This window comes from Parasteatoda tepidariorum, chromosome 9 (genome assembly GCF_982258835.1).
Source record: "Parasteatoda tepidariorum strain Cologne lab strain chromosome 9, Ptep-v5.0, whole genome shotgun sequence".
Taxonomy (NCBI): Eukaryota; Metazoa; Arthropoda; class Arachnida; order Araneae; family Theridiidae; genus Parasteatoda; species Parasteatoda tepidariorum.
Window position 1 is genome coordinate 45,292,710 of NC_141763.1, and position 26,660 is coordinate 45,319,369.

Below are 26,660 nucleotides of genomic sequence, written 5' to 3' on the forward strand. Positions count from 1 at the left end.
ATTTTTGCTCACAATTAGAAATATTTTTTATCAAAACCTAATTAAATTTAAAAAATAATTTTTATTAATTCTTTAATTATTTTTTATCGTTTTACGTGAGAATGGATAAAAAAAAATTGTTCGGGGCACAAATTTTTGCATAATTTTAAACTATTTAATTTGAAATGACAAAATACAAAATTAGGACGAAATTGGTTGAATAGCTCTTAAAAAATAAGCATGAAAAATACATCTCATTTTAAATTATAAAACTCATGTATTTTTCAAGCAATTTGGCTCAAATTTTGAATTTGCTCATTTAAAATAAAGTGAAGTTTTGTATACCTGACAATTCAATCTTTTTTTTTAATCAATATTAAGTAAAATAATAAATAATTAATAAAAATTATTTTTTCTCTATGGAATATATTTGTATATAAATGGATTTTATCATTGTGTGAGAAAAGTTTTTGAAATGTACAAAAAGTGGAATTACCTGATTAAATCGAGGCATAAATTTTCGTCCGCTCTTCCGGTTTAGCAATTAGAGACATATTTTCCAGTTTACTAAATCCATCACAAATTTTTTTTTTATTTCAAAGCCAGTAAGTGTCTGCATGTGCTTATGCACTCTCTTAAAATGAACGAGTGAAAATAACTCAACTTGAGTGCTATTTAACTCTTTCATCTAGATAAAACCGGCCTTCTCATCTTGAGTTAAAATCACTCAAGTGAAAGAGTTGTATGGAAATAGCTCAATTTGAGTGGAAAAAATTTCACTCAAACTTGAGTTATTTTCACTCGAGCTTGTGTGATTTTCAGTATAACCTGAGTGGATCGTTTTCTCTCAAACTTGAGTGATTTTAACTCGTGTTTGAGTGATTTTCAGTATTTCAGTTTATAAATTGTTTGCATATGCTTATGCAATATCATTAGGAGTTAGCACTAATTAATTGGCATGTTTGAGACCTCGAATTAGGCTCATAAAGATTGATATTTATAGTTTCTTTAAATCCGAACATTAAAACGCTATTCAGGGTTCTATTTTTTTTTCTTTCCTTTATATCCGTACCTATATGCCATTATGCCAGGCTATGGTCTGTGAAAAACGTGAGATCTTCAAAGGTATCGAAATTAATGACTTTTACGCAAAAACCATTCTTGGAACAATTTTTATTATCGAACACTGAGAAAAAAATATAGTCAAAACTGCCGGAATGTTGTAAATTCAATGTGTTTCTGGCTCTATGGGAACACCAAAAAGCACAATAATTTTTAACTGAACACTTTAGTACTGGTTTTGACAAAACTAAAAATAAAATTTGGTTTTATAATATGTGATAAAATTTGGTAGATGTGGTGAAATTTGAAAGTTTTTCCATAACATCTTAGAGCATAGCATAAAAACCATTTATTCGGTTAAATTCACTTTTCTGTTTTGTATTTTTTGCTACATGTGTGGGAATAAAAACCATAATTTTGAAAACCAAAATTTCACCTGAATCGTTACCATGTGAACGGAAAATTTACCGAATGGTTGGATTAAATACTGTATATGTTGGTTTGATTAACCAAAATTACGCTTTTCTTTAATCATAAATGTTATTGCCGGTGTGCAGTACGGTAATTCATTTACAGTTTACGAATTTATTTAAATTTTAATATCGCCATTCTCAATCCCACTTAAAATTTAAACAACCTTAAAAAAATGCAAATCCCAACCAACATCAAATTTTGAGATATCAATACATAGGTAACAATATACTACTTCGTATATTTCATATTCTGAAGTACCATTTTACTTAAAAAATCCGATATTCCGCTTGGTTGAATGGTCGGATTAAATAACGTATATTTGGGTTTTATTAATCAAAATTAGGTTTTATTTTACTATAAATGTTTTACCGGTGTGCAGCATGGTAATTCCTTTCCAATTTACGAATTTATTTTCATTTTAATATCGTCTTTCTCAATCCAACTTAAAATTTAAACAACCTGAAAAAAAGGTAAATCCCAACAAACATCGAATTTTGAGATATCAATACGTGGGTAACAATATACTACTTCGTATATTTCATGTTCTGATGTACCATTTCACGAAAACTTCCAGTATTCCCCTTTCGAAATTTCACCAAAGAGAAATGGAATTATTTTCACTCTCAAAATTTGCATTTATCTCAAAATTTGCATTTATCATCATTTATCTCACGCCTTTATCTCAAAATTTGCATTTATCACCATTTATCTCATGCATTTATCTCAAAATTTGAAATCAGTTGGAATCTGTTTTTGTTCTGGAGACTATAATTATGTATTCTCATGCAAGTATTTCCATATTTGTATTTATAAATTTACCCTATATAGCGGGATAACCACCGTCTGGTTTTGTATCGTCCAACGTGAAGCAAACTGGAAAATCATTTCCACCTTCTACTAAAAATGATCCACAATACCCTAAAAAGAGAATTTTAACCACAAATTTATTTTTCAATTTAGGCATCTTTCGGTTTCTTAATTTTATCAGTTAAATATTATTCGATAATCGCAATTCTAATGTATCTTTTCTTACACAAAGAAACATACAAAGTGTCTTAAATTAGATTGACGTTTTCAGAAATTTATAATTAAAAAAAAAACGGTTAAAATTTTAAAAAAATTACTTTTTCAGAAAATACATATGACAGGAGATAGATTTCTTTTCTCCATAGTTTGAAGTACCAGAACGTTGTCACCAGAGGGAGCTGCAGGTCCTTCTACATTTTTTTCCGTTACTAGCGTTAATTACGTCGGGCGATTATATGTGATTTTCTCTGATGATGGAAGACAATTCAAAAATATTTCAATTTAATTTTTATTCTTTAAAATATTTTAAGATGTTTTACTGAGAATTTCAACTATTTTCTCTGATTTAAAAGGTTATTATTGCAGCGCAATCTGTCTGAAAAAATTTGAACTAATACAAGGAAGTCTGGGAGAAAATAATTATATTTTGTCGCAAATTTGCAAAATTTTTTTTAACGTGAACAGTTCGTTGGAGGACAAGATTTAACATTGAGTTAATCAGTCATAAATAACACAGCAATAGATTAAGATGGCTAACCCATGCTTGGAGAAGTCTTGGTAATAATGTAGTTAAACTCGCCACTTTTAAAAATTCCATGGAATTTCGGGCCAAAAGAAAAACTCCAACTCAATAGTCTAGCTCAGTGATTCTCAACCACTGTGCCGCGGCACTTTTGTGTGCCGCCAAATATTAGAAATGATACAGTAAAAATTATAATGCTTTTTTAATTACGAGTAAAGTTTAAATTAAAGAAAAGTGTATATTATAATTTTTCCACTCTTTAACCGCGGGAACATCTTTGTCAGCGATTGTCTTGTCTCTGACAATCTTAAAATAAGAAGGAAGTGTTTAAATTGTCGTTGACAATTTTAAAAAATGTTGAAATAAGTAGGAAATTTAATGATCATTAAAATTATTAATTATCAAAGGAAAGCAAAGCTAAATATTAACTTTCAAACTTAAATAAAGGCTAATCATTAAAGTAAGCTATGCAATTAAAAGTTATAAAAAAACTAACAAAAAATAAGCTAACAATTAATAATCAGCAAAAACACTAGTTGACAAGAATTAATAATCATCAAAAAAAACTAGCTATAGAAAACAAGCGAACAATTAATAACTAGCAAAAAACATAAAGAACTGTTATTAACTAATAAAAAATTAGTCGAAAGAAATAATTAATCCCTTAATAAATGTGCTTTTGTAGTACTTTATTTCACATTCAAAATTATTATCACAAACTATTTAACACAGTGTATTATAGTTAAGTAAATAACTTTTAAACTAATTTTTTTCATTGTGTGCCGTCAAATTTCGAAATCGTTAAAAGTGTGCCGTCACAAAAAAAAAGGTTGAGAATCACTGGTCTAGCTATTGAGTTGTAAAAAATTATCTAGGTGTTTTAAAAATAAAATTTGATTTGGAGTCAATATAGATAAGAAACGTTGGAAATTGCGTATGGTTAAAGCAGGCAAGACCTGTAAATGGCTGTCGTACTCATGAAGAAGAAGAAGAAACTAATTTTCTAATTGTAAGTGTTTGAAAACCGTCAGTCTAATTTTAGATCTTTCATAATATTACCACAGCAATAAAAAAGAGCTCACAGTTATTACATTTTTGATTGTAACATAAGAATTGTTTTTTTATAAGGCTTTAATTCATTTAATTTATTATAACCAGTTTTAAAACGCAGGTTTAAATAAAGAATACTTTTTATTATCAATATGTAGCATGAAAATAATCAAAGAGCTTTAAATTTTTATGTTTTGAAATTCTTGTTTAAATAAACTATTGTTTAAATAAAATATAATGAATTATATAAATAATATCATCCCTAAAATAACTATTTTAAATATGGGTACAAGTTTGAATATTGATTAAGATTATTTTTGTATTTAAATTCGTAGTTGTACCCATAATGAACGACTGCAGTCATACATTTATTCGTAATGAGAAAATCAATAAAAAATTCAATTAAAACAGCATAAATATTAAAATTCAGAAATTCTAGGAAAAAATAGAAATTGATTAGATCTACTTTATAGATTTTTATTTTCTATAAAAATAGTAAAAATAATTTTTGTTAATTTTTTTAATAGTTGTTAGATTAAAAATTAGAATAAAATACTAAAATCACTTTTTTCTTTATATTTTTATTAATAAAATCTATAGAGGCAACTTCAGGCAGCTATTTTCTGTTTTTCCTATCTTTGGAAGGATTATTGATTAGAATTTTTATAACCAACATGTGGAACCAAAGGGATCTCTTTTTCATGTTTAAAACATGAATTTTGCAGAAAGATTTTGAACTATTTTAAAATACTTATTATTTAGAGGGTAAGCATAGAAAATGATTTTTAAGCTTCTTAAAAAGAGGAAAAATAATAAACAATAATGAAAGTATAGTTATTTCTGAAGTAGCGCTTTATAGAAATTTAACGAAAAGTCGCTTCCCAGATACGGGAAATCACATTGTATGGATAATAATATAATAATAATGCAATAATATAATAATAATATTCAGAATATTGTGTGGATGATGCGGGAAATCACATTGTATGGATAATAATATAATAATAATATTTAGAATATTGCTTGGATGATACGGGAAATCACATTGTATGGATAATAATATAATAATAATATTTAGAATATTGTGTGGATGAACTATTTTAAAATACTCTTCCTACTTTGTCTGAACTAAAGAGAACTTACGAGTGATTTGATATTTTGAGTTTTTGACCAGCTTTCTCTGAATTCCGAGCACTGTGCGGAGCATAGTTTTTGATTAACGACCTACATAGTTTATAAATTTACTACACATTTTGCAGCTTGATTTCCCATGTGATACATCAGTAATGAATGACTATAACAACTTTTGTAAAGGTTCGGGCAGATTCATTCATCGCACAACTTAAAGTTTCCAGATTGTATTATCATAATAAAGGATGGCATTCATAATTTACATGTTTTAGTTCTATGGCAAAATGGCGCTCTGAAGGAATTTCTTTATTCCTTATGAAAAAAATACCTCTATGAAAAAACTGGGAATTTTTGGAAATAAATTAAAGTATATTTGAAAACTGGTGTGGAAAAAGAAATCTATAAACGCTGTAAAATCGATTAATTGCTCAGAATAATTAATAGCTTCAGCGAATAAATTTGAATTTTTTGCTTGAAACCTATATAACTGTCAAATAACTTACACTGTTAAAATTTTCTTTCAAAACTTACGGTAAAATAACCGGCAGCTGTCTGTCCATCCGATTAACCATTAAGTTTACGGTAAAGAACATTTTTTTCCTTTATGGTTTTGAAACCATTAACAAAAAGTATGGTTATAAAGTCATGAATACAAAACTAGACGGTTTTTTAACCATTTACAACTAGTACTTTTCAAAAACGTAGAAAAAAATTACTTATTTAACTAAACATAGGAGCTCGGCTTTTCGTAAGGTATTGGGCATTAGAGAGAGCAGGACACTAGAAATTCTTCTTGTGTTGAAGAGAAGGGAGGAAATATTGTGGTGTCAACACTAGGACTCGAACTCCAGTTCTGCCGGTCATGAGATTGACAGATAAGCAAGCTCAGCTATGATGTGTATGCAGTTTCAAACAACTAAGTAGCTTCATTAGGTGGTTCTAGTTGGTGCGATGAAATTCTGGTTGCTTAACCGTATTAAGTGAAAGAAGTTAATAAACAGTCTTTCTCAAACTTAACAGTTTGTTTACCACTTTATTTATGGTTATTTGACAGTTTTGATTAAATATGGCAAAATAACCATTCAATAAATTGTTATTTAACCATTTTCCCTAGAAATTTCAAACAGTGTAAATATTCATGAATTTTTTAATGTTTCGCGAACTATGTTTTAAATCACGTTGAATTTACTAAATACAATTGTTAAATTCCGAAATAATTGTTTAGTCTTATTCAAATCTCTTTAAAATTATCAAAATTCCCGAAACCACGACATATCTTAAAAGATATTTCTTTTTCATCAGCATGAAATACGAATTTAAACATTTTAACATAAATTCTTAATAACTTTCCCTTTTGATCACTAGGAATATCCAAATTTTGCTTGGTTTCACAGTGCCTATTATACGGCGGCGCATCGTTTCTGATTACAGACGTATATATTTCATAAATTTACTTCACATTTTACAGCTTGATTTCCCATGTGATACATCAGTAATAGACGACTATTATAAACTTCAGAAAGGGTAAAATGGATTTATTCGAGACACACCTTTATGTCTCCAGAATGTACTATCATAATAGAGATGGACTTTCATAACTGATCCCATCGGTGCTCTTTGAATCAATTGGTTGAGCAAGGCTGGTAGTTCTGGATTGAAATGGATTTTCATCCGTAGTATGGGAGGCAGAGCAAGAATCACATATTTCGCCGGGAAGAGTAATTGTAATAAATCTCAGCGAATACGAAATGTTACAAAAGAAGATTAAATTTTTCGCATTTTGAAAAGTAGCTTGGATTTAAGAAGAATATTCTTTACCATTCATTGAAGAATTATTTTAAATCCTTTTATGTATGATTTTTATTTAGGAATAAAAAGCCGTATGGAAATAAATTGATTCTGACGTCAAAGAGCGTTTTGTTCATAATGAAGTAAAAACAAGATTCAGTTGAAATATTTTGCTTCATTTGAAATATCCAGTTAGGTATTTAAAAAAAACCTTAAAAACTCTTCATAAAGAACGTTTATATTGTAAATAGTTAAAAGTAGCGAAACAATTACATGATTCCATGCTTTTTAATTCCTATATTCATTTTTTAAAAAAAACTTCTAATTGGAGAGTATGCAAAATTGCATAGTTTTCCACTGATTTGAATAAATGCATGTGCAGTTTTTTATAAATGAAAGGAAAATAAATTTTCCAGAATATCATTAAATCCCTATTAATGAAGTCTTGTATTCCTAAATTATTCATAAAAACATTTATAGCATAAAATGATAGATTTTTTAAATTATTCCAGACTTTATGATTTGTATGCTTTACAATGTTTTTTTAAATAAAAGATATTAGCATTTTTACAAATAATTTTAGTAATGATGCAAAGAAACGTATTTGCTTCCTTTTGTTTTCTAGCATTAAAATAAATATTAAATAAAAAGTAAAGCAGAAAATTCATTTTATAAACTCAGTGATTTTTAAAGCATTTCGCACTTTTTACTGTAAATATTTTTTCAATATATCTACAATGAGTAGAATTTCATATTTAACGTTAGTTTGAGCTTCATTGATAGAAAATTCAAAAGAAGTTTCTAATTCAAATAGTTCTGTTTGATGCATTTAATTTAAAATGAAATCAAAGTTTTGATTCGCTTGATAAAATAAACCTACATCAATAAAATATAGCATAATCAAAACGCAGTATTACGCAGAATTTCTTTATGCTTCTAGATGTGCATGTTTCATTATTTATTTATATATATATATATATATATATATATATATAACGAAGCGAAAAGAATCTTTTTAATACAAGGAAAAATGATTTAAATTATTATTTCTTACAACGTTAACTTACTGAAAGGAAAGAAATACTATAGAAAATACATAATTTTTATGTATGAAGAGATGTTTTCGGAATCTTTTCAAGCAATTACATTCTAAATTTGACTTTTGTGACTTAAATATAAATTTTCTGAGAGGATGTGACGTATACTTTACTAATTCCGAATCTTTCTGAACATCATAGTGTAAAATATTAAAAATTTGCTAGAAATAATAATAATTAAAGTTAATTCAAACAGAATTTTTTAAGAGAAATAATATTGAAAAGTTAACTATGCAAATGACGGTTTTTACTTTCGCTATTAGATCAAGAAATTTGACAAATAAGGCATGAAATAAAAAATAAGATCAAACGGTTATATAGATGAGTGAGAGTACATTTCCAAAGATACAGTGATTTTCGTAATAATCATTTTTGTTATGACTTCGTAATAGACCGTTAGAATTTTCTTTCTGAAATTATGATAAAATAACCGGCTAACATATAAACATATATGTTAACATGACACATAAACATATAAGTTTATATAAACATATATGTTTACATAAACATATATGTTTATATAAACATATAAACATCTATATCATTATAAAACATCCCGTATTTTCAGTGTCCCAGATTAAGTGGGTTTTTCATTTTGTTTTTCTTGTTTGAATAATTGCTTATAGACACTGATAAATGAATGTATATATTGAGTATTCTGAAACCACTAAGATTATGATTAATTAAGTGTGAAATGAATGATTAGATCAAAAATTATTCAGAGTGTTTCCCTTTTAACTTTGCGTACACTACTTAGAAAACAAGTTATTTTAAGACAATCACATAAGTCTTTTTGAGAAAGTTAACTCTTGCTAAATAAATTATTACTGAAATATTTTTATTTCAACTCATGTTCCACAAACTTAACTTATTTTAGATTGAACTTATTCTATAATAAGAATGGCAGATGAAAGAACTAACAAATGTTGATGGAATAAAATATTGAGAAAATATAAAAATCTCTGGAAATATAGCGTTAAGTCACATTTTTTCATAAGAAAAATTTTCCAGAAGATACTTTTGCGAACTGTTCCTCAGTATTGTTATCGGATATACTTCCTAATCTTATACTAGATAAGAGACGACAGCATCCTATCAGAAATCGTAGCGATAATTGCCTGAAACACTGCCCTGAATAATTTAAAAATGTGGTTAATCATTACATTGCCAAATGATCTTTTCATGACGTAGCAATATACTTTCTTATTAATTACAAATTCTATAAAAAGAAGTTTTTTTTAATTTAATATGATGCTTTTTAAAAATAGAAGTTTTTTTTTTATAGTTCTGATTCATTCTGTTCAAAAGTATTCTTTTCTTCATAATATATTGTATAAGTATTGTTTCCAGATATGTTCTTAAGCCTTCGCATTTTCTACTAGAAAATACACAGGAACACCCTATTAAAAATCATAATGTTTATCCCCAAAAACGCTATCCTAAATAATTTGAAAATGTTGACTACTTTACATAGCCAAAAGCTCCTTTCATGTCGGTGTGATATATTTTCTTATTAATTACTAATTTTATAAAAAAAAGTATTTTATATTTCAATTTGATGCTTTTTTAAAAAATAAAACATTTTATTTTATAATTCAGATTCATTCTGATCATTTTTTTTTTGGTAATATTTTTTACTTATTAACTTCATTTAATAATTTCACTGTTACTACATAACGCTTCAAATTAATCTTCTTCTAAACTGAACTGCCTTTTTTAGGAAAAATATTCTTAAATCTTTTTCCAAAGCACGGTATTTTTAAAAATAAACCTGTATTTAAAACTCCAGCAGAAAAAAAAAGATTGAGAAAATAAAAAATACGCGTTATTAATTTCACGTTCTTTTTAATGAAAACCAAATCCATATGATAAATTTTCATTTTGCTTTGTTTACAAAAGATTATCTGGGAGATTTATCAATCTAAAATAACTATTTTTAATTTGTTCTAAGAAGAATGCTTTTGTTATTTTTAGAGGAATTCTAATTAGCTTAGGTACAAAAAAAATTGCACGCTGAATTTTAATGCAAACAAACTCATTTCCATATCTTATATATTACAAAATGGAAAAAAATGTTCGCAAACCTTATTGAGAGAGAAAAAAAAGCGTTCCCAATTTACAGTACAAATTACTTTTGTTTGAAATAATTTCTGATAAAAAGAACACATGCATTTGTTTTTTTAAAAAAAAATATTGCATACTTTAAAAATTAAATTTAAACGATCTATAAACAAAGGAAGCGTCTTCAAAATAAACACTTTTAGCTTTAAAAAGAAAACAAAAATTATTCATGAGTATGTATCAAAAAAATAATTTAATTGTAAGTGCAGTATTATCTTCTCTTAGAGTTACAGCAGAAGAAGATGATTTGGATAAATTCAATTTAAAGATACAACTCAACAACCTAAATTGTTAACGTTTCTTCTAAGAAAGAGTCTCGCTATAAACTTTTATATATACACCCAATTTAAAATTCGTGTGTTTTTAAAAAAAAACAATTCGAAAGAAGATTAAAACGAAATTATCAACACGTAGGATTATAAGTTCTAAAAAGTAACTTGTATTTTAACTATGTATTTCTAAAAGTATAATTTTCAATGTGAAAAAAAAATTTAAACTATTTCTATAGTTTACAACTTTTTATTTACCGGCTGTTAACGAAATTATCAACAGTATGAAAAATCAGTTAAATAAAAACGGAAGATGATATTACGATTTGTTGCTTTACGTTTAGTAAACCACAGAATCTAGAAAAAAAAAATTTAAAATTTGCTATTAAGTTCATAGGCAGATGGCGCTGCTAGCTAAAGACCAAGACAAATTATTTTAAAAATAACCATCGTTAGCAGCAGATATATATTGGACGTTTTCAAATTGGTCACTGAGTTAATCAAAAGATGCTGCTGCTAGTTAAGCAACAATAAAAACTATTTTCAAAATTACCATAGTAGGCAGCAACAAAGTATTTTGTTTTTATTTCATAACCGTCGTTGAACAGCCGACCCAATTTCAAGGTTTACGGCTACTAATGTTCAACCCCGTAATCTTATAATTTTGAACGCAATCCAGAAGACAAGGGAACTCCTAGATCAAGTATTGGAAGACATTTGCCATCGTGGATGACTTTTTGATGCAAGTAACCCGCATTTGCGTTTCATGGAGAGGAAAACCACGAAATCCTTCCACGGTTAGCCTGATGGCAAAGGGACTCTAACCCATGATCCGTCAACAACTGAAGATATATTACGTCAGCAATGTGTTCGGTGCGAGTTGGGTGTGGAATTCGAATCGGCCAGTTATTGCTGGGATCGAATTATCGAATATCGCTGGGATTATGGTAAAAACTTCCAGAATATTTTGAATTTGCAGTGTTTCTGGCTTTATCAATAATTCTTAAAAAAGCGCATTGGTAATGATAAGTGTAAAATTATCAATTAAATATGGTTTAATAATATTTGATAAAATTTGGTATATGCGTTAACATTTGGTAATTTTATCATGATACTTTAGAGCATCGCAACCATTTATACGGTAAAATCAACTTTTCAATTTTGTATTTTTTACTAAATGTGTTGTAATAAGAGGTATAATTTTGAGAACCGGAATTTCCGGTAAACTGTTACCATATGAACGGAAAAATCACCAAATGAATCGCTTAAATACCGTCTATTTTGATTTTATTATAGTTATGCTGTCTTTTTTATCAGAAATTCCACTACCCTACAGTACTATTGTTTTACGATAATTTTTTTCTCCGGGTACCGTCTACGAGCAAAAATAAAAAGCACCAACTAGTTAAGCTTATTGTCATGACCATGCTGCCAGTCATGAAACTGAGAAGCCCTTATCTCCATTATACCCCAAGCTAATAAACTAACTACTGTGGTAGTTATTTTTATTTTCAACTTCGCAAAAATACATTTTATTCTGACAGTTGAAATTAATAATTTAAAAAATATTGAACTAATTAATAATTAAATTAATAATTTAGAAAAAAGAAACTTTTTTCAAAATTATTTTTTATTGTTTATTTTACAAGTCATGTAAATTTTGTATACCTTATATTCTTTCCCATTCATCGTCTTCACAATAACAGTGTCTTTTGAACTTTGATCTATCCCAGCAACTGGGCTTCCCGTTATAACAGCATCTACGAAATACAATTTTTGCACATGTTCAATTATTTAAGCGAAAAGATTTTAATTATAGATAACTGACTATAGCACACAATATGTTGAAAGCTAATTCTGAAATATAATAGTTTATGTATTCTATCTCTTCCTACACCTTAAAAATTCCGGATTAGAATACGGTAAAATACTAGAACTCAGAGCCTTAGTACTTTTTACCGTAAAAATTTGCGAAGCAAAAAATCTAGAACATCGCAGTATTTACTGTAAAAACAGGGAATCACAGTAATTAAATTAAAAAAATATTACTGTGAAAATAGCGATAGATGTTAGAAATAGATTTTAAGGTAAAATTGATTTTATGGCTGCTGCACTCAGGGTGCTAGTACTTCTTACCGGAATTTCTACAAAGTTCAGAAAACGCTATTTTAGATCATGTGATAAAAATGTTTTCGGAATTATGAATTTAAGCATGTTGTTTCGCCTTTTTTACTGGGTATATTAATTGCCTTAAGCACCAAAATTTAAAATTCTTTCAAAAGCAATTAATCCTTAAAAAAATTAGAAGTCAAATAAAACTTTTTCAAAATAAAATAGGTCATAAAATTCTACACAAATTGTGGAAAATATTTCAAACTACCTAAACAAAATTTTTATTTTCTCGAAGTTTTATTAAAAACTGAAATATATATTATTATACGAGGAGGCTTTTTACAAGTTTTATAATTTACAAAATATTTTTGTTTCATTTAATGTGGTTTTGCAAAATGTAAAATACCCGAAGAACAAAATCGTTCTCAAGATTATAGACGTTTCTCTTACAATTCAATCATAATACAATGCAAAATGTGTGAGTGATGAATATTGTTTTGAATTACCTCCTAATTTTTTAGCGATTTGTTTATTTATCTGCTGTGTGCCACCAATGAATTTTCTTTCCTAATAAAAAAATTTTTACAGTAAAAGAATTTACAAATATATACTGTATACAAGATAATATTTTTTTAAGAAATCTGATAAATAAAACGTATATTCCTAAATTAAAAGCGGAATAAACTTTTGATTGCAGATATTATTAACATAGAAATATGAAAAAAAGAAGTAGAATTTTTTTTTACTTTACTTTTTATAGATTATTACTGAATATCATTACTTTGATTTATGATTATTACTTAAAAACAGTCCAAAGTTGGCGACGAAAATGCAAATATCGCTGTTTTTGTTTTCATAAAGAAGGCATCGAATTATAGAAAAATTAAATCACCCCTTGGAAACAGCTTGATCCAAAATACTTTTGCAGTTTATAAAAATTCAAAACAATTTTGATAAAAAAAACTAATTCTTAACTTGTTTTTTGCACAAAAAAGGGAAGACAAAAAGAAAGAAACCATAAAAATATTCAAATCTATTTTTTCAAGTTGCTTTTCTTTTTATCCCTTTTATTTTCTGAAAATGTATCCCTATATCTTACAAACAGAATCCAGCTATGTGCTGTTGTTGTTTTTTTATAAACCCAGCTATCTATAGTAGAGAGGGTTGAAAAAAATGAATTGATTTGGAAAGCTTTACTACGGAAAAGTTGCTTATGGTATTAAGAATAAAACCGACATAAAATTTTTTTAAAATCGCTTAAAATCTTCCGTTCACTTAAAATTTATTAAGGCAAGAAAAATCACTGCTTTTTTTAAGTAAAAACAGTTAAGGTTGCTAAAACTTCTGAAACAAACAAACTTCAGTTGTTTATGTTTGTTTAATGAGTAGAATATCCTAAATAATTCAAATCGTATGAATAACTTAATTTAAAGTTCATGCACCGTTTCAGAAGAAACCACAAGTTAACCAGTTTTTCGTTATTTTCACTGTGTATTTTACTTCGCTCATTGCTCTAGGTCAGCAGAACAACCAAATTCACTTCACGAGAAGATGATTGCACATCTAGTTTCACAAACACTCTATCCAACAAACCCCTGAATTTCTGGGTGGAGGTATTCACACTGCATCTACAACTACAAAGATTTTCAATGTAGTAGAATTCTTTAGTTTACTAAAATGTAAAAGTTCCCTTTTTCATCTACTAGGTATCTAAAGCCTATTTTTTTTGGAAATGGCGTAAAACTGATCTAGATTTTAGTATTGCTTGATCAGTGTTTAGTGTTGTCCATCTCTAGTTTCATGCTGACACATTTCATTCGTAGGTGGAACTTGACATGCTGCATTCATATTCACGTAGTGAATTGATTTAACATAGTGAGCGACACTTTGAAAATTACGAAAAATTGGTGAACATACGTTTATATCTTTGAATTTCTCAAAAAATGTGAAAATTAAGTCATCGATCAAAATTTAAACTATTTAAAATATTCGAACCGCGAACAAGCATAAAAAACTGAAGACTGTTTATTTCAAAAGTCTTGGCCAACTTAAAACATTTTTAAAAAGTTGTGATGATTTCAAATTTTTATTAATATTAAGTACAATGTTAATTGATTTTGAAAGTTTTGAGCCAATTTTATTCTAATAACAACATGCAACTTCTTCACACTAAGGCGTTCATTCAAAATACCTTTTTTGACTCACCCTAACTCTAGATTCTAAATTACTGCTGATAGCAGGACTGTAGTAAATGAGTACTGCTATCTGTAGTAAATCAGAATCTAGCTTTATCTAGTAAATAGTCCAATTCTTTGTTGAAATTAATCTAGCTGTTCATAGAAAATAAATCAAACTATATGTAATACATAAATCCATATACGTTTATGGAATACTTATGCAAATTTATAAGACATGATAATTTGTAAAGCATACATGAAGTACAATCAATGGCACATTTTGGTAGCTTTTTATTTCAATACTGTTTTGAAAACAACATAAGCTTTTAGTTTAAATTGCGTGAAATAAAACTCATGTATTGTTTATATATATATATATATATATATATATATATATATATATATATATATATATATATATATATATATATATATATATATATATATATATATATATATATATATATATATATATATATATATATATATATATATATATATATATATATATATATATATATATATATATATATATATATATATGTATATATATATAAATATATATATATATATATATATATATATATATATATATATATATATATATATATATATATATATATATATATATATATATATATATATATATATATATATATATATATATATATATATATATATATATATATATATATATATATATATATATATATATATATATATATATATATTTATATATATGTATATATATATATATATATATATATCAAAGCATTACATGTATGAGCAATACAATATCTCTATGCAAATTTATATATTTTATTTGCAGTGAAATACTCTGTGCATACAACATAAACAAATTGTAAGGTTAATTAATTACATTTTAATAAACACCTCTTGCAACCTCCGCATTGTTTAATGTACCATATAAAACCTAACAATGAAGCTTCGTAATGTTCTGAAGTGATAAATGCAGTCATAACATTGTTGAAAAATTGAGTCGCTCCCCTGAAATTAATAATATTAAGTAAAAACATAAAATATTATAATTAGTTTTTAATTATGACTTTCATAAGTTAATAATTTGAAAATTAAAAAAAAATCGATGTATATCAAGTTAAAATTGTTTAAGCAGATATGTTTAATATTAATTCGTTCGTTTTTCCTCCTTTCCTTAATCAAAACCATAAAAATAATTGCAAAAAATTTAACAGATTTATTGAAAAGAATAATCTCTAGAAATACACATTTGTCAATAATGATATAATATTAGATTCAAAAATTATAGTAAAACGACAACACCTTTCAAACGTTCATAACTAAGCACCCATTATCAAGAAAAACAAACACGTGAATAATAAAAAAAATTAAAAAATACGCATTACTTAGAGAAAAATGAAAGGCCTAGGTCAGTAGGGCGCTAAGCCCATGTCCAAGAGTTCGTGGGTTCGGTCTCCGCCGGTCGAAGACTCCCCGTGCAGTAAATGGTGACTGATGCACTTTAAATCTGTCGAGTCGCAAAGTCCTCCATGTTCCCATAACAAATCAGCACCTCTGGGGGTAGTGATCGGAGATCGATCGTTCTCAGATCCAGGTCAAAAATTACGAAATGTGGATGAATGAATGGATGTATCAATGGATCCACCCTATAAACGGGTGTGACGTGTGTGTGGCTGAACCATATATGGCCATATATGTTCTTGGCCATATATGGTGCCACTGAAAAACAAGAAACGCACCTTCTGCCCTAATTTGCTCGGTTTCACCAAGTAGGCCTGCAAGTGTGGCAAGTGGCATTGGAAACAACAACAACAGAGAAAAATGCAACGCATTGAGTATAAAATTAATTTCAATAATGTAAAAACAATTCTCGCCCTGTCTCATCAGCTTATCTAAATGCTCATTCATTGATGTCAATTCCCTTGCTAAGTTTCCTTGCTGACCCTCTCTATTTCGTCTGGAGATGTACCCTGCACTCATTTGCATATTTCGGTCCCAAACGCTACTCTTTGCAATTTCAGTTTTTCCCTCTTTTTTTGTTTTTTATTTCGCACTTAATCATTTTTTCAAATCTCTCGTTGTTAACATTTTGTTTATTCTTTTCATTTTTTAACGTTGTATTCTTTTCTTCATTAACTTGTTAGTTTGTCTTAATATTAGTCACCTGACTAACACTGGTAATATGCTGCTTTTTTCCCACCAAATATTAGAAACTAATGATTTTTTTCCACTAGAAAATTTTCTAGAACTATTTACGTTCAAAAAAATATGAAAAGTTTAAAAATTCCTTAAAATGTTTTTAGTTTTTTTTTTAAAAAAAATCTTTGTCTGGTTTTCCTGCAAGATTTGAACTTTCACATGCTACTTTTCGATAAAGCTAAAACAATAGCTATTTTCAACCTTTGCGCAAAAAAAAAACAGGAAAAAGGTTTAATATCTTTTCAGAGAACGACTTTTAATTATATTTCTGAAAAAAATACGGAAGTTTTTGTGTTTATGAGGAATTAAAAATATTCCAAACACATTCCCTGCTATACACTACCTGACGCGGTAGAAAAAAACTCGATGTGTCCTGTAGAATATAATAAATATTATTTTGGCTTCCTTTAGCAAGAGTGACAGCCAGCACACGGCCCGGATGTTTTTCCACCAGCTTTAGATAGATGACCATTGAAATTGACATTCAACGTCCGTCAACTGAATCAACCGAATCAACTGAAGTGTTTGGTGGCAGTAAAGATGGTCGATTTGGCTGGGTAAGATCTGAACTCGAATTTATTCCAAAAGTGTTCTATTGGATTTAGGTCGGGGCTCCGGGAAAGCCAGTTCAATTTTTAAACACCCTTTTTGTCAAACCATGGCTGCACAAGTCTCGTTGTGTGAATGAAGCAATTATTCTGCCGAAGGAGAAAGGGATCTTAGGCGGTCAGCGTAAAAATAGGTTGTTGTTTTTTGTAGTTCTGTAGTTGTAGTTTTGTAGTTTGTTTGTTCTATTAAATACTACTAAATTTCTTTCATTTGTCAAGTTACGAGTATTATGAAGAGACTAGTTTATTCGGTTTTCAATCATTGAAATTAAATGAAAATAAAGCTAAAAAGACTTTTAAAAAATGACGTGTGGAAAAAAGTGAAGATTTGCAAAAAAAAAAATTGAATTTTTTTTAATATTATTAAGAACATTTATCCAAAAACAATTATGTCAGTTATTTATTTGAGGTTTCAACATCTAGTTTTCTTCTTGGGTGAATTCAAATAAGAAAAGAACATCACAGCGTTCTTAATCTTAAATTATTTTGATTTAAAATTCTAAAAATAAATTTAAAATAAATTTATTTTCCGCATGCACACAGTTAAAATTTTAATTTAAAAATTATGGTATAATAACTGGCAGCAGTCGGTCCACCATAACGTTTTCGGTAAAGAACGTTTTTAACCTTAACAATTTGAAACCGTTTGCAATTAGAACGATTAAAAAACTATGTATACAAAACTATACGGTTTCAATCCATTTACGACTTGTATGGTATTAAAACCGTAAAAACGAAATTTAACTCGAAACTGGAGATAGCTTAGCAACTTTATGGTGCTGCAATCAAAGCATGAATAATAGTTTCCCAGGGTCACAAATTGGGGAGTGCAGGACCCTGGAAACTCTTCATGTGTTGGAGGTCTGTCTGTCTGTCATGAGATTGACAGATTAGCGCTCTCGGTTATAATATGTACCCATATGCAGGAAACTAAGAGTCTTCATTAGGTAGTTCTAGCTGGAGAAATAAAATTCTGGTTGCTTAACCTTATTAGGTTAAAGCAGTCAATAAACGTTTCTTTCTCACAGTTAACAGCTTGAATACCATCTTATTTATAGTTATTTGACTATTTAGTTTGAATATGGTAAAATAACAACTAAGCGACTTGTTATTTAGCCATTTCTCACCAAGTTTCTAATAATGTAGTTGAAAGATATTAAGTTTCACAGTTTCATCAAATAATTTAAGACTGACAAATTGAAAAAATCATGTCTTTGACAGTTCTGATTCCGCTACAAAAAAAAGTTGACCTTGATGATGTTTCTCTAGACTTTAATGACTATTTTATTTTCTTATTTAAATAATGGATTGTAATGCTTTATATCTAAATATTTTCTTTTTTGAGAACAACCTGTAAAAACCATGATTGTGAACTACCTTTTCAAACACTTGAGTAATTTTATAATATGTATAAATGTAAAGGCAAATTTTATAAATAGATACTTCGACCAAGCCACTCTTTGAATGTCATTGTATCCCATTCATCTGCTTTCGGTGCATTCCATGGAGCATTAGCAGGAATCTAAAAGAAAAATAAATTAGAGATACAAAGGTAAAGTTTCTCTAAAAGAAAAATAAATTAGAGATGCAATGGTAAAGTTTCTTTAAAAGAAAAATAAATTAAAGATACAAAGGTTAAGTTTTTCTAAAGGAAAAATAAATTAGAGATATAAAGGTAAAGTTTCTCTAAAAGAAAAATAAATTAGAGATACAAAGGTTGAGTTTCATTTCATAGGAAGGAGATTTAGAGAGAGTCAAAATTAAAATCCGACCGAAAAAAAAATACATTTTTATGTCTGATTTCGTAAATAATTAATTAGCATATATTAAGGTATCCCCTCTAGAGTTAGGATTTCTTGATCATTTATAAGTACGTGGTAATCAAACAAAAATGTATGATAATCAATTATAATCATTTAAAACTTTCTTTCTACTGTATAAGCTATACTATCTAATGAAAATTCTTAGATCGTTGCAAATTTCATGTATTATAAAAGTAAACAATTTACTTAACATTTCTATAATGTAGTTACGTATAGAAAAGCTTTTAAGTATATTGTATATAATTAATGTTTTTAAGCAATTGTAATTAAAGTATTTCTATAATGTAGTTGCAAAACATGAAGTCCAAAATTTTAGGATTTTTTTTAATACACTTTATCAATAAATGTTTAAAATCAAATGCTCAATTAGATGGCCGAAAAAAGAAATCAGAAAAAAAAGAAACGAAATTAGCTTTTATTTTATTGCGTATTTTTTTATTTATTTACAAAAAATTAAAAATAAAATAGAAATTTTAAAAATTTTTGTTGTTTTAATGCTGATATCTCTGTTAACATCCTTATTTTAAGCTCATGTTTAGTTCCTTGCATGGCCTTATGAAGGTAAAACATGAGCGAATTCGATGAGACATTTACGGAACTAAAATTCAACTAAATGTGTAACAACTGAAGAATCACTTGTTTTACAACGATAACCATTTTAATTTAAAAGTAAGGTACAAGAATACACTCTAATAAAATTTCTGCGTCTGCAGCTTCGAGAATGATTAGTTTAATAGTTAAAGTGTTCATTTTCATTTTTAATTTTTTTTAATAGGAAAAGTTACTCACAAATTCAAAAAACATATTGAATAACTTTTCACCTGATGGTCATATTTTCCATTACTTAGACATTCTCAATGGTCCGAGGGCGAAATATGCTAATTAATGAAAGCGAACGATTGTTTAACCACTTAACGATTGGTTAATTTTCAAGAAAAATGTCATAAAAGTGCCTATTTTTTTATACACGTATTTGATTAGTGCTGACATCTTGTTTAAAATAAAGTCACTATCTACAATTACCTTAAAAATATTCTGATACTGCCATCTGGTGTGTAAAATGAGAAATAAAATGTCTTCCGGGTAAAAGAAATGAATTATTTTTATTCTTATTGGCACGTTACTACTGAAAACTCCTGCCCGGGAATATCACGGGAGCGAGAAATAGAGGGCGAAACCTCACCCCGTCACTTTCACGGGAGCGAGAAGGAAGGGGTTAACCCATTTTTGACCAAGCATAGAAATAAAATGTGGTGTAATTTTCATTGAAATATGCTTAAATTGCATTTATTCAGAAACAAAAAAATATTCATACATGAAAAATGATATTTTATTTTGAAAATAAAATGGTTCGTATGTATACCATTGACCAAAGTATACAAACCATTTAGTCGAACACTAACTGTTTTGTTTTAATTTTATTTCATTTACAGAACTCTTAACTTCAATCATCCATAAAGGCATATGATTAATCTCAATTGGAATAATTATCCATTTTCAAAAAGTCAAATTTGTTAATTACCGTCTCAAGCTCTGAAGCTATAAGCGTAGTTTAAAGATTTCTGAACATAACGTGTTAACTTCAGCTGAATTACTAATATCTTATAGATGTTTGCAGAGCCCTTGAAAATAGCAGAAAATTAAAATTAACGAAAAATATAAGTCCTGGTGGTATTAAAATGGTGCGTTTAAGCACCTATGGCCAAAAATGGGTTTCGATACCAAATCAAACACAAAAACATACTTTCTCTAAATAAACAGACCTATTTTTCAACTAATTTGGATTTTTAATCCTCCAAATGAAGGAGGCAGCCGCAATCTAGAAAATATGGCCCCAATAGTAGTTAAGCTTCCTGATCTTAATTTTACATTTTGTGTAATTCACCATAACTCGACTTACTTCGATTGAACTTTTCAATTTTTTTTTAAGTGAATCGAAAAATTTTTTACACTATTATAAAATTCATTTATCTAAAATTTATTCTTCATAAAAAAAATATTTTTTAATAATTATTTTTTCCTCATTTTATTAATAAGTGAAAAACGCTTAGTTTTGAACTATATAGTAAAGATATATATTTGCATCATCTTATAGTTTATTTTTACACCATTACATATTTTTACACCACCTTCTAGTTTTAAATGACAAAATACAAACTTTGAGCAAAATCAGCAATAGTTTTTGAAAAATTGAATGATAACTACAAGGACTTTTAAACAAAACCTTCACGTTACATTTAAGGTAAGCTCTCGAATCATTAAGGTTGAGTTTTAATACATGAAAATCCGATTATTAGATCATATATTATTTAGGGTGGTCACTTTTGTTTTGCGCACTATACATTCTCAGAAAAATTAGTTCAGTGTTGCACCATTATATCAGAACCTTGAACCATAATACTATGCGGTTTTACCGCTGTCTAAAATCCAACCATAATATCGTTCATAAAGTGCATTAAAAGGGTTCATTTAACCACCATGCTTAGTTTGCACGAGAAAGGAAAAACATTATGGTTCAGTACTTTCTAGAATAACTAAGTGCTAAAAAATAAATAAAATTTAAAAATTTAAAAAAAAAAATTTTTGATAATTTTTGTTGATATAGTTGGAACTTTTCACTTTCTGAATTTCGATGCATTCGCACAAAAATCAAATCTGTAGTTTTAAAAGTTGCAGTTAGTTATCTGTAGTTTTACTAATTGCGATACTAATAGTTAAAAACTGTAGTCAAGACTTTAATGGTAAATTGCAAATTTTTCTTCGTAAATTTTGTTTTTGTTTAAACTAAATTTCTAAAAAGATTCTAGTTAATCTTTTTTATTTTTTATATTGTTAGAGAAAAATATAGAAAATTTTGAATTATTTATTTATTGCTTTGAAATTAAAGTGAATGAGAACGTACCTTTAGAGAAAAATAATAAAATATGAATTATATTAACATATATTTCTAGTTTCGAAATGTTGCAGTAAGCAATATTATTTAAACTATCACTTTAACTATCTAGAAAACTTTACTTCGTTAAATGAATTGGAAATGTAATCATTGGAATATAATCATATAACTCTGATGCTACAATAAATTAAAAAAGAATTGTATTAATTTCTTTATTCTACTAAATTTTTTAACAAAATAGAAATAGTAATAATTTCTTTTGGGGTATAATTGATAAAAGCTATTTTTTACTATTTTTTGATGCCCCAAGTAAGAACTTCCTTTACAATTACAGTTTAATTCTATATAATCTAACTATATTACTTTATTGAGTATCTTTACCATTTTATATATATATAATTTTCGTCAAAAATAAATGTTTTTCCTTTTTTTTGTTTAAATCAAATTAATACTTCGTAAATTTTTCGTTGCCCTGCACTACCCTTTGTTAACGGAATTTTTGTAAGAGTTAAAATGATAAAACAGGCTGCGTTTTAAAATTACGACACAGAAATCTTAAAACTTTAATTGCACTAACAATATTTTAAAATTTTCTGTTATCCTGACCCCAAGCGGTGTTAACTTAATTTTTATAGAAGATTGAATAATAAAATATACAGTAGCTTAAAATTGCGGTACAGAAATCTTAAAACTTTAACTAAATTAAAATTACTTTGAAATTTTAATTTTTCCGCCAAACCCTGTGCTAACATAATTTTTATAGAAAATGTGCTGTAGTTTAAAATTACTGAGAAAAATCATAAAACTTCGATTTCTGTGCAGTAGTAGTTCTTGCTTTACAGCAAAGAAAACACTCGCACAAACAAGATTGTCATAGAGGTTAGAGCTGTCCGTTTTGGAGACAAACGCACCGACCACCCATACTTCTTATGCTAACTGGTAGCTATTGGTCAGAAGCCAAGTAAGCTTGAAGCGGCCACCAGGGACTCAATGTTTTCGACATTGCTACTTAGCAGTTTTCAGTTGAATTAAATGATCCTTAACAATAAAAGAACTAAATCTTAACGATTTTAAACAGCTAATTTTTAAATCGAATCTAATTTTTAAACAGCAGATGCATGTAATTGAGAATTTCTAGTTTTACATGCAAGAGGTCTGTATTTTTTTATATATATTTCGGGAGTAGTTTTATTAAAATTAGTTTCATTCAAATTAATCCTTGCTTCTTTATTACCTACAATTATTTTAACATCCTGAACTGTAATTAAATATTAAATGGTACTCGTTAATCAAGTAAGAAATCCTCAGACATCTTGAGACCCTTACATAGAGCTAAACACGATTTAAAAAACAATACCTTTTATCATACAAACAAACTATCCGTTACACTAGCACTGTTTTTTTTATTTAAAAAAAAACAGTGATAATGACTTGAAGTGTAAATCAAATTTTGGTCAATCCTACTTACTTCTTCTCCCAATTAAATACAATATATTATTGATGTCCATGCAAATGAAAAGATTTCTTAAAACAGGAATACTGCTCGGCTTGAAAGGAGTTCGTTTACCCTGAAAGTAAATGGCTAACATAATAACAGTACATTAATGCATCAATATTACATTGTTAGAAATTTCTGGGGAAAAATGGTTTGAATAAGAATTTATTTAATTGATATTTTACCATATTCAAACAAAATAGTCAAATAACCTTAAATAAAATGCTATTCAAACTGTGAACTGCAAGAAAGACAGTTTAAACTGCTTTCATCAAATACGTTTAAGCAACCAGAATTTTATCGCATCAACTAGGCCCTTCAAATAAGCCACTTAGCTCCTTGCAGCTGGGTGCATGTTACCATATTCAAACAAAAGAGTCAAATAACCGTAAAAAAAATGCTATTCAAACTGTAAACTGCGAGACAGACCGTTTAAACTGCTTTCATCAAATACGCTTAAGCAACCAGAATTTTATCGCATTGACTAGGCCCTTCAAATAAGCCACTTAGTTCCTTGCAGCTGGGTACATGTTGCTGCCCAGAGGGTTAATCTGTCAATCTCATGACCGACAGACCGGGGTTTCGAGTCCCAGTATTGGCACCAAAATATTTCCTCCATTCCCTTCACATGAAGAGTTTTCAGTGTCTTGCTTCCCCTGTTTGTTACCCTGGACTTTCAGAATACAATAGTCTCGTTCTCGCATAGTTTACTGCATCATAAAGCTGCTTAGCAAGCAAGCAAAAAACTAGCATTTCCCATCTCTAACGATAGGTGAAGCAACCAGATAAACTGATTAAACCACAATCCAAGGTTAATTTGAAGGCACTCAATTCAATCATAACCTAACTTCAATCCCCATTACTTAACAAAAAGCCTATCTCCAATGTCCAGTTAAATTTGCGGTTTTGAAACCATGCTAGTTGTAAATGGTTGAAAAAACCGCTTAGTTTTATATTTATGATTTTTCAACCCTACTAGTCGAAAAAAGATTCAAAATCGTAAAGGTTAAAAATGTTCTTTACCTTAAACATTAAGATTAATTGGATAGATTGATTATTGCCAGTTATTTTACTGTAATTTTAAAATGAAAATTCTAACAGTGTAGTAAAAGTTGCCAGGAGTTTATTAAAATTTAAAAATATTAAAATCTAAAAGGTGGTCTAGACATAAGCATGTAATACATATACTTATAGTACACTTCTAATATTAAATATGAAGTTTTAACGCTAGAAACACGTAAATATAGCACATTCATCAGTGAAAATTACTGATTGCCCCAAGAAATTATGTTAAGAGCTTATTGAACTGCAAAATTAAAAATGAGAACAGATTACTTAAAAGAGATTGCTCTTTACATGCAATTTAAATAAAAGCTGAAAAATTAAGTGCACTACTCAATTTGATCTTTTTCCTGTGAAACTTTTATCGCTATATGGCTAAAGGGAAAGTGGCTCTGAAATAAAGTTATCAATGAAATCTAGAAAGTAAATATACGTTGTCATTAATTTTAATGTCATACTGGTATTTAAATGACCTCTTTTTAAATCATTAAACAAATGATCAGAAAACTAAATTAATGAAAAGTTTAAAAAAATTAGCGTTAGATAAAGTTTTGAAATTGCGTTCTATATTTATTTTTTGTACAAAATTGCTAGAGATTTCAATTTCATGTTGACAAGAAATAAATTTGATAAAAATGACAATCACAATAATGATAAATGTTAGAAAGAAGGGAGATAATGTAAAATTTAATTTTTGACTTATAATCTCAACATTGCCTGCTCAATGTTGAAATTATTTTAAAACGAAACTCACTGTTCAAACAAAAGCAGAAAACTCTTATCTATTTTCTTTCCTTGAGAATTGCTTGGTCGGACATTTCTTTAAATTGCAGAAATGAATATTTTCACTTGTTTTGCTAATATCGATTAGAAAACGCTTATATCGATTAACATAAATGCAAACATACAGCATAAAACAAAAAGACTGCGCGCACTGTAAAAAAAAAAAAAAAACATTTGAAAATACGATTAAAGATTTTGGCACTCTCATTGCAGCATCCGTAAGTTCTACTCTTATATATAGTGACAACCATTCAGTAAATATTGGTGCAAAAATTGCACCAATATATAACGGTTTCGAAAAATTTAAAGGTAAAAGGTAGCGGTCCTCAGGGTACTGGTACTTTTCACCATAATTTTATCCAGAGTTACTTACAGTGTGGGAAATGACCCATTGTAAAAATTCGAATAGTTACAATACCAATAATCACAACATCATAACAGTCGCACTTCGATATCCCCTAATCAATTCATAATCAAATAACTTCGATTCCTTATGCGTACCACATCTGAGCTTTCCAAGTGCCATCATACTATGCTTACCATCTACTGGAGAACGCTTTCATGCATCCGGTAACAACTGCATTGAAGACGTAATAGTAAGAATTAAGCGAATCTTTAAGTAGATGGAGAAAAAAAAGCCAGTTAAAATTACCGTACTGCGTGGTAATGACATTTCTGGTAAAAGAAAAAAGAAAGAAAAAAACATAATTCTGGTTAATAAATCCAGTTATTTGGTAATTCTTTCGTTCAGATGGTAACGGTGTAGTGGATATTCCGGTTTTCGAAATTATAACTCTTTTTACCACACATTTAGCAACAAATACAAAACTGAAAGGTAAATTTAACCAAAAAAATGGTTTCTATGTAATGACTTAAGGTATTATGATAATATTACTGAATTCTATCGCATTTACCACATATTATGAAACCATATTGTATAGTTTACTTTATCAAAGTGGGTCGGGAAATATTGCCAACCTTTTTGGTG

At 28.0% G+C, this 26,660-nt stretch overlaps 1 protein-coding gene across 1 annotated transcript in view; it reads right to left on the minus strand.

Moving 5' to 3' along the window:
- The window catches only part of LOC107456143 (amine oxidase [flavin-containing] B), a 48,779-nt gene that overhangs the window by 9,393 nt on the left and 12,726 nt on the right, over positions 1-26,660 (minus strand). Inside the window, 3 exon segments of the mRNA XM_087151384.1 lie at positions 2,335-2,433; positions 6,796-6,978; positions 23,801-23,900. Coding sequence (XP_087007510.1) covers positions 2,335-2,433; positions 6,796-6,978; positions 23,801-23,900 — 382 coding nt within the window.